The following is a 16,376-nucleotide window of genomic DNA, read 5'->3' as shown; positions in this document are numbered from 1 at the left end:
CACATCACAACCCTCCTCCCATCCCTTTGGCTTTTCCCCCTTTTTACCTTTACCTCCCCTTCCATGGCAGAATTGGGATTGGAATTGGGATTTATGGGATTTATGGGAATAGGGGATTTATGGGATTTATGGGAATATGGGATTTTTGGGATTTTTGGGATTTATGGGATTTATGGGATTGGCGCCGTGGCAAGAAGGAGGCAGCAGCCGGCGGGGGGGAGTTTATTAGAAAATAAAGTGTTTAATAAAAGAGCAGCTCCTGCTCCCTTCACAGCACAGGGGAGGGCGGCGGGAGGGGGAGCAGGAGACGACGCGGGGACAGCGACAGGGAGGGGACAGGAGGGAGGAGGAGGAGGAAAAGGAGGAGGAGGAGGAGGCGCCCCCTCCCCAGCCCGCCTCCATCCAGTGTTTCCAATTCACACAACCGCGGGAAAAGCCCGGGGGGGGCCCGGGGGGGTCCGGGAGCCTCTCAGGACCCCGCCAGGTAAATCCCTGCGGAGGAAAGGTGGGCACAGAGCAGGGAGGGCACGGCCCCGGCCGGGCACGGGCACTGCCCAGCAACCTGAGCTCGGTGCCAGCACCAGACTGGGGGACCCCAAAGAGCAGGGAAAGGACCCCATGAACCCCATAGAGCAGAAAAGGGACTTCTGAGCACCCCAAATTGCAGGGAAAGGACCCTAAATACCCCAGGGAAAAGACCCTGAGCAACCCAAAGAGCAGGGAAAGAACCCTAAATGCCCCAGGGAAGGGACACCGTGCACCTCAAGGATCAAGAAACAGATCCCATGAACCCCAAAGAGCAGAAAAGGAACCCCTGTGCACCCCAAAAAGCAGGAAAAGGACCCTAAATACCCCATGGAAAAGACCCTGAGCACCCCAAATTGCAGGGAAAAGACCCTAAATACTCCAGGGAAAAGACCCTGAGCACTCCAAAGAGCAGAGAAAGGACCCTAAATACCCCAGGGAAATGCCCCCCATGCACCCCAAGGAAGGGACCCCCTGTCCCCCCAAAACCCAGGGGATGGGGAGAGGACCTCGCACCCCCCAAGGCTGTGGGGAAAGGGCCCCCCATCCCCACCCCCGGCCATACCTGTAGCAAACCTCTTCTTGACCAGCGACATGCGGTACCCGGCGCCCGCCAGCTCCACCTCCACTCCCGACAGGGTGCTGCCCTCGCTGCTGAACTGGGCGGCCACGGGGCTGGGCTTGCTGGGCCCCCCCAGCGGCTCCCAGCTGGCCGAGAGCCGCCCGCAGCCTGGGCAGGGGGACAGTGCAGGGGTTTGGGGGCGTCGGGATGCGGAGCCCCCGCCCCGCGACCCCCGAGCAGGGCGGGCCCGGCCTCACCTCCCTGCCCCGGGGCTCCGGGGATGTCCAGCAGCTTCCAGAGCAGCCGCTTCTCCTCCAGGTTCCTGCCGGGGTAAGGGGGTGTCCTCAAGCCCTCAGAGGCCAAAAATTCAGCCCTTGCTGCTCATCCTCACATCCTGCCTTCCTTACCCCGTCAGCGTCCCCATTTCCCAGTTCAGTGTCCCCATTTCCCAGTTCAGTGTCCCCTTTCCCCAGTCCAGCATCCCCATTTCCCAGTTCAGCGTCCTCATTTCCCAGTCCAGGGTCCCCATTTCTCCCACCCTGGGCACATGCTGACCCCACTCCTGTGCTCCCCATCTTGGGCAAGTGTGGGGCTCCCAGCCCTGTGTCATCCACCGTGTGAAGGTTTGGGATCCCAGATCCTTCATCCCCCACCCTGCTCAGCCTCAGGACCCCAGACCCTTAATCCCCCACCCTGTTCATGGTCAGGACCCCAGACCCTTAATTCCCCACCCTATAAAGGTTTGGGACCCCAGACCCTTCACTTCCCACCCCATTCAGCCTCAGGACCCCAGACTCTCCACCTTCATCCCCCTGTTCATGCTCAGGACCCCAGACCCTTCATCCCCCGCCCTGTGAAGATTTGGGACCCCAGACCCTTCATCCCTGACCCTGTTCATGCTCAGGACCCCAGACCCTTCTTCTCCCAGCCCTTTCAGGCTCAGGACTCCAGACTCTCCACCTCCTCCTTATTCGGCCTCAGGACCCCAGACCCTTCATCCTCCACCCTGTTCATGGTCAGGACCCCAGACCCTTCATCCCCCATCTGTGAAGGTTTGGGACCCCAGACCCATCATTTCCCACCTCGTTCAGCCTCAGGACCCCAGACTCCCCACCTTCATCCCCCTGTTCATGCTCAGGACCCCAGACCCTTCTTCTCCCACCCCTTTCAGGCTCAGGACCCCAGATTCTCCACCTCCTCCTTATTCAGCCTCAGGACCCCAGACCCTTAATTCCCCACCCCATAAAGGTTTGGGACCCCAGACCCTTCATTTCCCACCCCATTCAGCCTCAGGACCCCAGACTCTCCACCTTCATCCCCCTGTTCATGCTCAGGACCCCAGACCCTTCTTCTCCCACCCCTTTCAAGCTCAGGACCCCAGACCCTTCATCCCCCGCCCTGTGAAGGTTTGGGACCCCAGACCCTTCATCCCCGCCCCTGTTCATGCTCAGGACCCCAGACCCTTCATTCCCCACTCCACCACAGCCCATCCCCGCTCTCTCCCCATTCCCCCTCTCCATTACCAGCTGGCGGCGGGCTGCAGCCGCAGGTTGGTCAGGGGCTCCTCCACGGGCAGCAGGACGTGCACGTTGCCCAGGGGCACGGGCAGTGCCAGGGCGGCCGCGTTGTAGCCGTACTCCACGCTGACCCGCGTGGCGCCGGGCGCGCAGTCCCAGCGCACGCAGAGCCGCAGCGGCGCCGAGCCGGGGCCCAGCCGCGAGAACTGCGCCACATCGGGGGGTTCAGGGGGGCGCCCCGACCCTGCCGTGCCCGGGGGGGGGTGCCCCGAGGGGCTCACCTGGTACTTGAGCAGCGCCACGTTGTAGTAGGAGGCGGCCGGGCTCTGCTCCGCCTGCTTCTGCAGGTGTCCGGTCAGCGCTGCCATGTTCAGCCAGAAGTCCTTGGTGCTGGGGTCGCTCTGGGAGGGGTCGCTGGGGGCGTGGGGGGACAGGGGCAGCAAGGTCTGGGTACCCCCAGAAGCTGGCACCCCGGTACCCAGCTCCAAACGATGCCCAGAGCGCTGGGATCCTCAAAAATCAGCCCCCCATCGCTGCATTCTCAGCATGCTCAGACCCCCAAAAATCCCAAAATCTCAACACTCAGCTCCCAATCACTGCATTCTCAGCATGCCCAGACCCCCAGGAATCCCAAAATCTCAATACCCAGCTCCCCATTGCTGCATTCCCAGCATGCCCAGACCCCCAAAAACCCCAAACTCTCAGTACACAGCTCCCCATCACAGCATTCCCAGGACAGTCAGACCCCTGGAACCCCCAAAATCAGCTCCCCATTGCTGCAATCCCAGCATGCCCAGACCCCCAAAAATCCCAAAATCCCAACACCCAGCTCCCCATCGCTGCATTCCCAGGACACTCAGAGCCCTGGAACCCCCAAAACTCTGCTCCCCATCCCTCAGCTCCTGAGGGTATCCCCAGGAAAACAGGGACACTCTGTACCCCAAAACCCACCCCTATCCCTGCATCCATCACCTCCCAAGATCCCTGTATCCCCCAGACACCCCCTGTACCCCAAAACCTGCCCCTATTGCTGCATCCATCACCTCCCAAGCTCCCCGTGTCCCTCCTATACCCCAAAACCTGCCCCTATTGCTACATCCATCACCTCCCAAGCCCCCTGAATCCCCCAGACACCCCCTGTACCCCAAAACCCACCCCTATTGCTACATCTACCATCTCCTCAAGACCCCTGTATCCCCCCCAGACATCCCCTGTACCCCAAAACCCGCCCCCATCACGGCATCCACACTTCCCAAGCTCCCCATTTCTCTCCTGTACCCCCAAACCTGCTCCCATCCCTGCATCCATCACCTCCCAAGGTCCCTAAATCCCCCCGTACCCCAACCCCAGCCCCTCACCACTGCCCCCCGCCCCTCTCAGGCTGTCCCCCCGCTGTGCCCCCGTGCCCCCCGTGCCCACACCTGTAGAGCAGCTCGGCGTTGGGCAGGAACTGCTCGATGGCTCCGGCGTTGAGCAGGCGGAAGCTGAGCACGGGCGGCGCCGCGGGGCCGCCGAACACGCGCACGATGCCGGCGGGGAAGGACATGGTCAGCTCCCCGGTCACCTTCACCAGGCAGCTGCGGGGACACGCCGGGGCTCAGGGGACATCCCACGGGCAGGACACGGCGGCCGGAGGGACCCCCACATTTCCAGCTCCCCCTCAGTTTTGGGGTTCCATGTTCCAGGATCCTCCCCCATGCTCCACGATCCCCCTGCGGTTTTGGAGTCTCCCCCATGTTTTGGGGTCCATGTCCCAGTTTTGGGGTCCATATTCCAGTTTTGGGGTCCCCCTGCAGTTTTGGGGTCGGATACAGCCCAGGGCTTTGGTTGTGACCATGGTGACCCCCAGGTTTTTGGGGTCCCCCCCATGTTTTGGGGTCCATGTTCCAGTTTTGGGGTCCCCTGCGGTTTTGGGGTCTCCCTCAATTTTTGGGGTCTCCCCCCATATTTCCAGCTCCCCCCCAGGTTTTGGGGTCCCTCCTATGTTTTGGCGTCCCTCCTCGCGTTTTTGGGGTGCCCTGATTTAGGTTTGGATACGTCCCCGAGCTCCGAGCAGCGGCTGCACCCCCCACAGCACCCCCCAAAATCCTCTGAACCCCAAAATCCCCGCACAGCACCCCTGGGGACCCCAAAATCAGACTGAACCCCAAAATCCCCGCACAGCACCCCAAATCCTCTGAACCCCCGTACCTGTCGGCATCGCGCCCCTTGAAGTAGGCGTGCACGTACTCGGTGAAGGCGGTGGCCACGGGCAGCGCGTCCTGCGAGCCCAGCACCACGGGGCTGGGGCCGCGGGACAGCCCTGGGGAGGGGGCACCGGGGTCAGCGCGGGGCGGGGACCCCCTGCCCAAAGCCCCCCGGATCCCCCCGGGACGCACCGAGAGCCGGAGGGGCCACGGTGAAGAAGCCGCGCTCGCCCAGGCTGGCGGGGGCCGAGTGCGAGGGGCCGCAGCTCCAGGAGGGCGAGGGGCTCAGCGAGCGCGACTGCGGGGGCGAGGCGGGCTGGGGTGGGTGTGTGCACCCCGAATTCTGCACACCTGCACCCCGAATTCTGCATCCCTGCACCCCGAATTCTGCACACCTGCACTCCGAATTCTGCATCCCTGCACCCCGAATTCTGCACACCTGCACCCCTGAATTCCGCATCCCTGCATCCTCAAACTCCACATCCCTGCACCCCGAATTCCGCATCCCTGTACCCCAAATTCTACATCCCTGCACCCCGAATTCTGCATCTCTGCACCCCGAATTCCACATCCCTGCACCCCAAATTCCGCACACTCGCACCCCTGCACCCCTGAATTCCACATCCCTGCATCCTCAAACTCCACATCCCTGCACCCCGAATTCCATATCCCTGTATCCCCATATCCCCAAATTCCACATCCCTGCCTCCCTGCATCCCCAAATCCCACATCCCTGCATCCCTGTATCCCCAAATTCCACATCTCTGCACCCCCGAATTCCCAAATTCCACATCCCAGCATCTCCGTGCATCCCTGCATTCCCAAAATCCTGTATCCCTGCATCACTCCATCCCCAAATTCCGCATCCCTGCACCCCAAAATTCCACATCCCTGCACCCCGAATTCCACATCCCTGCATCCCTGCAGCCCCGAATTCCGCATCTCTGCACCCCGAATTCCACATCCCTGCATCCCCTTGTACCCCTGCACTCCCAAAATCCTGCATCCCTGCATTCCCACATCCTCTATCCCGAAATTCCCAAATCCTGCAACCCCCACCCCTGAACTCCAAAACTCAATATCCCTGCACCTCACGTCCCTAAATCCTTGTATCCCCAAATTCCCACACTCCCAAATTCCCCCACTCCGAATTCCCACATCCCCGAACTCTTGTATCCCCAAATTCCCACACCCCCAAATCTCCACATCCCCAAAACCCCACATATCAAATTCCCACACCCCAAATTCCCATACCCCTGAATTCCCACATCCTCAAATCTCCAAATCCCCACATCCCCAAATCCCCCCACTCCCAATTCCCACATCCCCGAACTCTTGCATCCCCAAATCCCCACATCCCCAAATCCCCACACCTTCAAATTCCCACATATTAAATTCCCACACATCAAATCCCCACACCCCCAAATTCCCACACCCCCGAACCCCCAAATTCCCACCCCTCCATCCCACCCCCCCCTCCATCACCTCCCCCTTCTCATTCCCATGGATTCTCCTCCCAGTTCCCCCTTCCCCTCGCTGCCATTCCCATACTGGGAGCACTGGCAAGCCGGGCCGTGTCCGACCGCCCCTCCCGGGGGTCCCCTCGCCCCTCCCCAGCCCGGGGGTCCCCACGCCCCCCCAGCCCCGCACCAGGTCGCTGTTGCTGCCCGGCCCGGCCGGCGGCCGCTTGGTGCGGGAGCGGCGCGGGGGGGCCACGAGAGGAACGTCCCGAGGGGCAGCGCTGGGCCAGGGGGGCACCGAATCTGGGGGGGCACGAATGGGGGGGTGAGGGGAGAGCCCTGACACCACAGGACCCCCCCCGAAATCCGGGACCACCTGCCAGGAGTTGAGCAGGGCTCGGTTTTGGGGTGGGGGGCAGACTTGGGGGTGATGAGGGCAGATTTTGACATTATGGGGGCAGATTTAGGTGTTGGGGGGGGCAGGGTTAAGGGTAATGGGGGGCAGAGTTGGGGATTTTGGGGGCACAGTTCAGGGTAATTGGGGAGCAGAGTTTGGGGTCACTCAGGACAGAGTTGGGGGTTATGGACGGCACAGTTTGGGTTAATTGGGGGGCAGAGTTTGGGGTCATGGGGGGCACAGTTCAGGCTAATTGGGGGCAGAGTTTGGGGTCATTCGGGGCAGAGTTTGGGGTCATGGGGGGCACAGTTCAGGCTAACTGGGGGGCAGAATTTGGGGTCATGGGGGGGGCAGAATTTTGGGCCACTTGGGGCAGAGTTGGGGGTTATGGGGGAAACAGTTTGAGGTCATGGGGGAGCAGAGTTTGGGGTCATGGGAGGGTCAGATTTTGGGGTCACTCGGGACAGAATTGGGGCTTATGGGGGGCACAGTTCAGGTTAATTGGGGGCAGAATTTGGGGTCACTCAGGACAGAGTTTGGGGTCACTTGGGTCAGAGTTCGGGGTCACGGGGGCAGATTTAGAGGTAATGATGGGCCAGGGTTAAGGATAATGGGGCAGGGGGCAGAGTTGGGGCTGTGGGAGTCACATTTAGGGGTACCGTGGGGCTGCTCCCCCCCACTCACCCGGCTCCGACTGCAGAGGGGGGGTCCCGGCCGTGCCCCCCTCGCTCAGCCTGGCCCCCGGCCCTTGGCAGCCCCAGGGAGAGGGGCTGGAGGACTCCCCCCCGCTCGGGGGGGCCGGCGAGGAGGAGGACGAGGAGGCCGAGTTGGAGGAAGGCCGCGTCAGGGGGGGCTGCTCCCCGCCGGGGCTGCGGGGTCTGCCCCACACCGGGGGATCCCCAAAAGGGTCCGGCGAGGGCGCTTCTCGTGGGGCGGCGCCGCTGAGGCAGCGGCTGCGAGCCCGGGGCGCGGCCCCCGCGTCCCCCCAGAGCCCCTCGGCGCCGGGGCCGCTGAACACGGCGAAGTTGGGGGGCTCGGGGAGGCGGCCGGAGGGGCTGCGGGGCCGCGGGGCCCAGGCGCTGCTGCTGCTCAAGCCGGGGGGCGGCTCCGCTTTGGGGCCGGGGCTCTGCGGCGTCCCCGGCTGCGGGGTCCAGGGCCGGGAGTCCGGGGAGGGACCGGGAGCGGGGTGGGAGGGCGAGTCCAGCCCCGAGTCCTCCACGTTCTCTGGGGACGAGGAGGAGAAGGGCGACGAGGACGAGGTGAGCACGTAGGAGCGGGGAGCTGCGGGACAGAGCACGGGTCAAAGCGTGGCTCCCACCCTGCCCTGCCAGGGGTTCCAATCCTGCCCCCCCAATCCTCACCTGGAATTCCCTCGTTCCCATCCCGCACCCCCAATCCTCACCTGGGAATTCCTCTGCCTCCAACGCCGACTCCAGGGGGGGACCGAAGAGCGCGGCTGAGGGTGGGGGGTCCTGCGGGGGCTTTCCGGGGCCGCTGGGATAGAGACAGAGTGGGGGGGTGCTCAGAGCCTGCCCAGAACCCCCCAGAAATGGGGGGTGGCCACCCCATGGCACCCCAATCCTTCGCTGTCCCCTACCTGTTCACCTGTGCCATTGGGAGAGCTCTCCCCGTGCTGTCACCTGCAGAGAGAGGAGACACTGCATTGCACCCCACAAGGACCCCTGTGTGCCCCCCCAAATCATCAGGACACCCCTCCCAGTCTCACCTGCTGCCAGTGTCCCCTCGGGGTCTGTGTCACCGCAGGCTGGGGTCAGGGACGCCGTGTGCCCTGCGGGGGGATGTCACCGTGAGGGGACACGGAGCCACGGGGACTCTGGGGTGGCTCAGGAAGGGCGGGGTGTTGTCCCCCAGCAGACAGGGAAGGGGGCTCAGGAAAGGTGGCATTGTCCCCAGGGATTGGGTTTAAGGAAGGGTGGCATTGTCCGCAAGGATTGGGTTTAGGGAAGGGTGGCATTGTCCCCAAAGAAAGGGGTTCAGGAAGGATGGGATGTCCCCAAGGAAGGGGATTAGGAGGATGTGATGTCCTCAAGGATTGGGTTTAGGGAAGGGTGGCATTGTCCCCAAAGAAAGGGGTTCAGGAAGGATGGGATGTCCCCAAGGAAGGGGGCTTAGGAGGATGTGATGTCCCCAAGGACTGGGTTTAAGGGTGGCATTGTCCCTAAGGAAGGGGGTCAGGAATGGTGTGATGTCCCCAAGGATTGGGTTAAAGGAAGGGCGGCATTGTCCCCAAGAAGGGGCTCAGGAATTATGACATGTCCCCAAGGAAGGGGGCTTAGGAGGACGTGATGTCCCCAAGGAAGGGGCTCAGGAAGGATGGGATGTCCTCAAGCAGTGGGGCTTAGGAGGATGAGATGTCCCCAAGGAGGGGGTCAGGAAGGATGAGATGTCCCCAAGCAGTGGCTCTCAGCCTCTGTGCCACCCTCCCAGGCCGCTTACGTGACGCCTGCCTCCTGACGGTGCCCTGCAAGAGAAGGGGACAGGGCTGAGGTGACCCCATGAACTCCGGGGGTCCCCGCAGCCCCCCAGGCTCACCCCAACGCCGGGGGCCAGGATGAGATTGCCCACGGTGGCCTTGAGCTGCTCCACGGCGGCCTCGGCGCTGCCGGGCGCCTCCCGCGGCTGCACCGGCTTGATGTGCACGTAGAACTTGCGCGGCTCGTCCTCGTCGTAGTCGGAGTCGCTGGAGGAGCAGCCGGGGTTCTCCACCTCGCCTGAGCCCATGTCAAGGCAATGCCTGGCTGGAATTCCCCTTGGATCCCCCCAAAACCCCTGCTTGGGGTTCCCCTTGGATCCCCCAAAATGCCTGGTTGGAATTTTCCTTGGATCCCCCAAAAATGCCCGGTCGGAATTCCCTTTGGATCCTCAAAAATGCCCGGTTGGAATTCCTTTTGGATCCCCCAAAAGTGCCCAGTTGGAATTCTCCTTGGATCCTCCAAAATGCCCGGTAGGAATTGTCCTTGGATCCCCCAAAAATCTCTGCTTGGTGTTCCCTTTGGATCCTCAAAAATACCCAGTTGGAATTCCCCTTGAATCCCCAAAAATCCCGGCTTGGGGTTCCCCTTGGATCCCCCCAAAATCCCTCCTTGGGGTTCCCCTTGGATTCCCCAAAAATCCCTGCTTGGGGTTCCCCTTGGATCCCCCAAAATCCCTGCTTGGAATCCCCCTTGGATCCCCCAAAATCCCCCTTTGCCAAGGATACTGCGGGCGCTGTCCAGGCGCACGGTGAATCCGTCCTCGTCCACCTCGGGGCAGCCCTGCAGGGACACAGCCCGACATTCCCAGTGCTCCCAGTTTGGGAATGGCAGTGCCAGGGCGGGGCACTGGGACACTCACCAGGTCGTTATCCGGAGATTCCCTGGGAAATGATGGGGGGAGAGTCAGGGGATGTGGGAATTCAGGGATGTGGGAATTCAGGGATTCAGGGATGTGGGAATTCAGGGATATAGGATGTGGGAATTCAGGGATATAGGGATTCAGGGATGTGGGAATTCAGGGATGTGGGAATTCAGGGATGCAGGGATGTGGGAATTCAGGGATGTAGGGATGGGGGAATTCAAGGATGTGGGAATTCAGGGATATAGGGATTCAGGGATGTGGGAATTCAGGGATGTAAAAATGTGGGAATTCAGGGATATAGGGATTCAAGGATGTGGGAATTCAGGGATACAGGGATTCAGGGATGTGGGACTTCAGGGATGCGGGACTTCAGGGATGCAGGAATGTGAGAATTCAGGCATGTGGGAATTCAGTGATGCAGGAATTCAGGGATGCAGAGATGTGGGAATTCAGGGATGTGGGAATTCAGGGATGCAGGAATTCAGGGATGCAGGAATTCAGGGATGCGGGGATGTGGGAAATCAGGGATGAAACAATGCAGGGACGAAACAATGCAGGGATGAAGGGCTGCAGGGATGTGGAATGTGGGAATGCAGGGATGCAGGAACTCTGGGATGCGGGGATTGAGGCTCTTACACAGCGTCACGCTCCCGCTCCTTACGGCTCAAGCCCGGGATCCGGAACGCTTTGCTCCGGCTCCTTTTGGGTCCTGGGGAAAGCGGGAGCGGGGTGAGGAAGGGCCTCCGCAGCCCCCGGCACTCCCAGCTGGATGCAGACGTACTTGCCTTCCTGCGCTGGAGCCAGGCGGTACTCATCGAAATCCAACGCTCCTGCCATGGAGAACGAGATCAGCTGGGATCAACCCAGGATCAGCCCGAGATCAGCCCAGGATTAGCTGGGATCAACCTGGGATCAGCCAGGGGTTATCAACCCAGGATCAGCCCGAGATCCACCCAGGATCAACCCAGGATCAGTTGGGATCAAACCAGGATCAGCCTGGGATCAGCCCGGGATCAGCCCAGGATTAACCAGGACCAGCTGGGATCAACCCAGAATGAGCTGGGAACAACCGGGGATGAGCTGGGCATCAGCAGAGATCAGCCCAGGATCAATAAAGATCAGCCCGGGACCAACCCAGGATCAGCTGGAATTAACCAGGATCAGCTCGGGATCAACCCAGGATCAGCCAGGGACCAGCCAATATCAACCCAGGATCAGCCTGGGATCAGCCCGGATCAGCCAGGGAGCAGCCGGTATCAACCCAGGATCAGCTCAGCATCAGCCAAGATCAACCCAGGATTAGTCCAGGATCAATCCAGGATCAGCCCAGGATCACCTGGGATCAGCCAGGGATCAACCTGGATCAGCCTGAGATCAACTGGGATCAACCCAGGATCAGCCCAGATCAGTCCAGGATCAGCCTGGACCAACCCGGGATCAACCCAGATCAGCCCAGGATCAATCCAGGATCAGCCCGGGATCATCAGGGACCCATCCCCGCCCAGGTGGGACCCCCAGCTCACCTGGCCGCTCCCTCCCCGTGCCCTTGCTCTCGGCAAACCTCCGCAGCAGCATCTCCGTGCCGATGTTCTCCACGTTCTGCTTGAACTCCTCGTGCACCTGGGGGGGCAAAAACGGAAGGGGACATGGAATAAAGAGGGGGAATGGGAATGGGGAGGGGGTCCACACTCACCTGGGGACTCACCTGGCCGATCTGGACGTGGGTGTCCTCCACGGAGTGCGAGTAGGAGCCGATGAGCCCCTTCATGTGCCGCAGGTGGGCTTCTTCCACCTCCTGGAAGCGCTGGAGCGGGGAAAAACGGGGGTCAGGGATGGGGGGGACATCCCCAGGGATCGGCAGGTGGGCAGGGAAGGGGGTCGGCATGGGTGGGATGTCCCCAGTGGGCAGGGAGGGGGGTCAGCATGGGTGATGGGTGGGATGTCCCCAGGGATCCCACCTCTTCCCAAATCCCACCAATGCCCATCCACACCCAATTTCCATCAGTTCCCATCCCTTTCCCAGTTTCCATCAGTTCTCATCCCTTCCCAGGTCCCAGCAGTGTCCATTCCTGCCCACATGCCCCCAATGCCCCGTCCCTTTCCCAGTTCCCACCAGTTCCCATGCCTCTCCCAGTTCCCATCAATGCCCATCCCTCTCCCAGTTCCCAAGAGTTCCCATCCCTCTCCCAGTTCCCACCAGTTCCCATCCCTTTCCCAGATCCCAGCCATGCCCATCCCTTTCCCAAATCCCATCAATGCCCATCCCTTTCCCAGTTCCCATCCCTCTCCCAGGGGTGCCAGCCGTGCCCACCATGGCCGAGTCCAGCATGCGCTGCTCGAAGTCGGCGCGGGCAGCGTTGTATTTGTCCACCGCCCTCCGCAGAGCCTCGCCCGCCTTCCGCGACTTCAGCTCCGCCTGCGCCACCGCCGGGCACGGGGACAGCCGGGGGACAATGACAGGGACAGCCAGGGATCGTCAGGAATGGGACGGAGACCACCAGGGGGGACAGGGGACACTCAGGGGACAGCCGGGGACAATGACAGGGATCATCAGGAACAGGACAAGGAACAGCCAGGGATAGCCAGGGGACAGCTGGGACAAGGACAGGGATGGTCTGGAAAAGGACAGAGATCACGCAGGGGGGACAGGGGACAACCAGGACAGAGACAAGGATCCTCAGGGAGGGGACAGGGGACAGCCAGGACAATGACAGGGATTGGGATCATCAGTAATGGGACAGAGACCACCAAGGGGGACAGGGGACAGCTGGGACAAGGACAGGGACCATCAGGGAGGGGATAGGAACCTTCTGGAGGGGACAGGAACCTTCTGGAGGGGACAGGGATCACTGTGACACAAAAAGACCATCAAGGGACGGTCAAGAATCGCCAGGGAAGGGACACGGACACTGAGGGAAGTGACAGGAACCACAGGGAGGAGGAAGAAGAACCACCACCAGAGGACAGGAACCACCAAGGACAGGACAAAAACCACCAAGAGGAGCCAGAGATCACCCAGGGGGACACGGGGACACTGAGGGGAAGGGGACACTGGGGGTGGCACCTTGTCGATCTCCTTCTGGCTGGTGCCCTCCTTGCGCAGCCGCTCGTACTCCTGGCACTTGCTGTGGTAGCTCTCCTTGGACTTGGGCAGCAGCTGGGCCACCCCGTGCAGCAGCTGCACGGCCTCCAGCGTCCCTGCCACCTCCTCCTTGGACTGTGGGCACACGGCAGCGTGGGCAGGGCTGCCTGGGGACACCGGGGAGGGGACAACGCCGGGGAGGGGACGGCGGTACCTTCTTGTGCACCCGGCCTTGCTCCTCGCCGTAGCGCGAGATCTCCTTGATGAGGTCGTGCAGCTTCTTCATCAGCTCCAGGTGGCACAGCGCCAGCTTGTCCGAGGAGATGCGGAAAACCTCCCACAGAGGCGCGAAGGTCCTGCCCGGGGGGCCACCACAACGGTCACCAAAGTGTCTCCAAAGCCACCTCGAGGTGTCCCAGACCCCCCCGTACCCCAGCTGGGTCCCGTTCGTGGCCATCTTCGACAGCTTCACCATGGCCTTGGCGTAGTTCTCCTCGATGGCGGCCCTGGGGATGGTGAGGAGGGGGATTTGGGTTTTGGGGACCCCCCATAAAGGGTTCTGGGGAGCCCCCAAAGGTGTCCCCAACCCCGGGTACCTCTCCCGGACAAAGTCAGCGAGCTCCTTGGTGGAGATCTGCCCGTGCTTCATGTTGTGGTAGAGGACATCGAAGCCGTGGTTCTTCTCACCCTGCCAGGGGAGCCCCCTCACTCAGATCCCAAATCCCAAGGGACCCCACACCCCCTTTTCCCTGGGAGCAGCGTCTGGAGTGACCCAAACCCCCCCCAATTGGGGTGCTGAACTCCCCCCCATCCCCACCCCAAACCAGCTCCCCAGGACGGGCTGGGCTGAACCCCAAAAATCCCCGGGGTTATTTTGGGTGCTGCCCCGCACCCACAAAGTGGCTTCACTTCAGTCCCCACCCCCCCCAAACCGCGCTGGGGCTGCAGGTGAACCCCCAGGGGAAACTGAGGCAGGAGGAAGAGGAAGGTGACGAACCAGGAAGCGCCGGCCACGCGACTTCCCCCGCCCCCCCCCGGGCTGGGGACACCCAGGGAGGGGGGGACAGCGATGTCCCCACGGCGGGGAGACCCCCCCAGACCACCCCCCCACACCGCCCACCCGCCAATTAACTAATTAACAGCATTAATGATGGTGCCAAATTAATGAAAATTCACCTCCCCCAAGGGCTGGGGGGTCTTTGAGAGTGGGGGGCACCCACGGAGGGGTGGGGGGCACCCAAAGGTGTAGGGGGGGGGTCCCGGCTTACCCAGAAGTGCTCGGTGAAATAGGACATCTTGGAGGGGGGGCAGCGGCGCGGGGACCCCGCAGCTCAACTCCCGGCGCCCTGGGGGGGGGACACCGGGATTTTACCGGGGGGAGGGCTCCGCGGGGTCGCACCCCCCCGTTTTTATCGGTTTTGCCGGGAAAACGCAGCCCCGTGGTCATGGAAACCGCTGGGTCCCCCCTACACTCCCTATCAGCGACCCCTCCCCAAGGTGTGCGGTACCGGCGGTACCGGGGGGGGCACCGGGGAGGGCACCGGGGAGGGCACCGGGGGGGCCCCGGGGCGGCGCTGGGCCCGACACCAGATACGCAGATCAATAATAAATGAGCGGCTGCTGCGTGCGGCGGCGGCTGCTCCCACACCCGGCCCTGCCCGTGCCCCCCGGGCCTCCCCAAAAACTCCCCTAAAACACCCCCAGGAACCCCCACAGAAAAAGGATCCAAGCACCCCCCCCCCCTAAATTTGCCGTGCTGGGGATCCCCGAGCCCTCCAGCACTCAATGGGGGGACCCCCAGATGTGCCCCCCACCCTTGGCTGTGCCCCCCACCCTTGGCTGTGCCCCCCACCCCGCTCTGTGCCCCCCCCGAGCCCGCTCCCCATCATGCACCGGAGAAAAACAGGAAACCCCAAAAATTCGCGCCCGGTTGGCGCCACCGGGGGAGGCCCCCCCGACTCACGCTGCGCTCTTGGGGGGTTCGCGGGGTCCCCCCGAGCATCCTCGGCGTGCCGGGGGTCTGGTGGGGTTCAAGGGAGGGCCCAGGGCCCCCAAACCCGCTGGGAGCCCCCGCCGCTGCCCGGTCCCTCCGCACCGGTTCCGCCACCTGTGTCACGAGCGGGGCGGGCTCAGCGCGGCCCCCCCGGTAAACGGGGGGGGGGGGGGGGGGGGGAAGCTGGGAGGGGTCTCAGGGGGGGCTCGGGGCCCGCTGGACCCCCCCTATCGCCCCCCCAGCCCCGCCTGTCCCGGGCGGCCGCAAACGCCACGAACGCTCCGCCGGCCAAAGTCCCCGCGGGCACCGAGTCCCCGAGCGGGACGGGGGGTGCGGGATGGGGGGGGATGCGGCACCGGGACCCCCCCCCCATACCCGCGCCCCAAAACCAAAACCGGGCGGGTCGGGACACACCCGCAGCCGTGACCTTCAGTGGGGGGCGCGGGGGTCCCCCCGGAGGATGCGGGGGGACGGGAAGGGGAGGGTCCGGTTCGAGAATGCGGTGGGGGCTGCGCACCCCAAAACCCTCCGGTAACAGGAGGCACCGCGGAGGTTTTTATTTTTGGGGCGTGCACCCCTAAAATGAAAAAGGAGGGAAAGCGGCGAACCGAGCACTGCACCTGCAGCGCGGGGAGGCGGCGGGGGGGCCGCCCGCAGCACCGGGAGCGGGCTCGTGGCCAGCGGGGGCTGCACCGATGCACCGGGGCGTTATTAACGGTGGGCGCCGGTGCAGCGCAGCGGGGCGCGGTGCACAGCGAGGGATGGAGGGGATCCCCGGTACGGCGGGGGCGGCGCGGGGATGCACCGCGCATCCCGGTGAGGGCGATGCTGCGGGGGCGGCGCGGGGGAACCCGCGCGGGAACGGCGGGGCCGGGGGGCAGCGCGGCGGGGGCACTCCGGGACGGGACGGGACCCCCGTGCGGGGCGCGGGGCCGGGGCGCGGTGCCCGCTCCGGGGAGGACGCGGGACTCACCTGCGGGGCCGCCGCCCCCGCCCCGCTCCGCCGCCGCCGCCGCCCCGGGACCGCGCCGGGACCGCGCCGGGGGCGGTGCTGGCCACGCCCCCTCCCGCCAAGTCGCGCCGCCATTGGCCGGCGCGCCCGGCAGCGGTGACCGCAGCCAGCGGCCGCCGCTTCCCATTGGTCGGGGCGCCGCCGCGCCGCGCGCGGGGAGGGGGCTCATTTGCATTTTTAAAGCGGCCGCCGCCCCAAAGCGCGGCGGGAGCGGCGCGGGGGGAGATGCGCGAGCGGAGCCGCCGGTACCGGGGAGCGGCGCTGGAGCTGGAGCTGCCGCCGTCC

The 16,376-nt window shown here is 63.6% G+C and overlaps 1 protein-coding gene across 1 annotated transcript; it reads right to left on the bottom strand.

Moving 5' to 3' along the window:
- Positions 1-245: 245 nt before the first annotated feature.
- Positions 246-16,089, bottom strand: FCHO1 (FCH and mu domain containing endocytic adaptor 1). Its single transcript, XM_054290966.1, has 29 exons — positions 16,053-16,089; positions 15,050-15,193; positions 14,355-14,432; positions 13,683-13,774; positions 13,518-13,592; positions 13,301-13,442; positions 13,069-13,221; positions 12,316-12,420; positions 11,710-11,808; positions 11,528-11,624; positions 10,790-10,834; positions 10,641-10,713; positions 10,002-10,023; positions 9,868-9,922; positions 9,201-9,379; positions 9,105-9,129; positions 8,338-8,436; positions 8,245-8,305; positions 8,050-8,141; positions 7,332-7,928; positions 6,441-6,553; positions 4,983-5,088; positions 4,795-4,906; positions 4,026-4,181; positions 2,886-3,018; positions 2,611-2,810; positions 1,345-1,409; positions 1,091-1,255; positions 246-492 (listed from the first exon to the last, which is right to left on the bottom strand). The coding sequence occupies exons 3-29, from the start codon at positions 14,379-14,381 to the stop codon at positions 470-472; spliced, it is 3,111 nt and encodes a 1,036-aa protein (XP_054146941.1). The 5' UTR covers positions 14,382-14,432; positions 15,050-15,193; positions 16,053-16,089; the 3' UTR covers positions 246-469.
- Positions 16,090-16,376: the final 287 nt, after the last annotated feature.

This window comes from Melozone crissalis, unplaced genomic scaffold (genome assembly GCF_028551555.1).
Source record: "Melozone crissalis strain CALT ecotype California unplaced genomic scaffold, PUWL_Pcris_2 ptg000088l_1, whole genome shotgun sequence".
Lineage (NCBI taxonomy): Eukaryota > Metazoa > Chordata > Aves > Passeriformes > Passerellidae > Melozone > Melozone crissalis.
The sequence above is the reverse complement of the archived record's forward strand: the minus strand, read 5'-3'. Positions and strand labels throughout refer to the sequence as shown.

Bases quoted from the DNA above. Each gene is read 5' to 3' on its own strand.
- FCHO1 (XM_054290966.1), bottom strand. From the start codon at position 14,381: ATGTCCTATTTCACCGAGCACTTCTGG. The intron at 13,222-13,300 runs GTACCGCCGTCC...GTGTGCCCACAG, and splicing joins AAGGCCGGGTGCACAAGAAG to TCCAAGGAGGAGGTGGCAGG. The intron at 9,923-10,001 runs GTGAGTGTCCCA...GTGTCCCTGCAG, and splicing joins AATCTCCGGATAACGACCTG to GGCTGCCCCGAGGTGGACGA.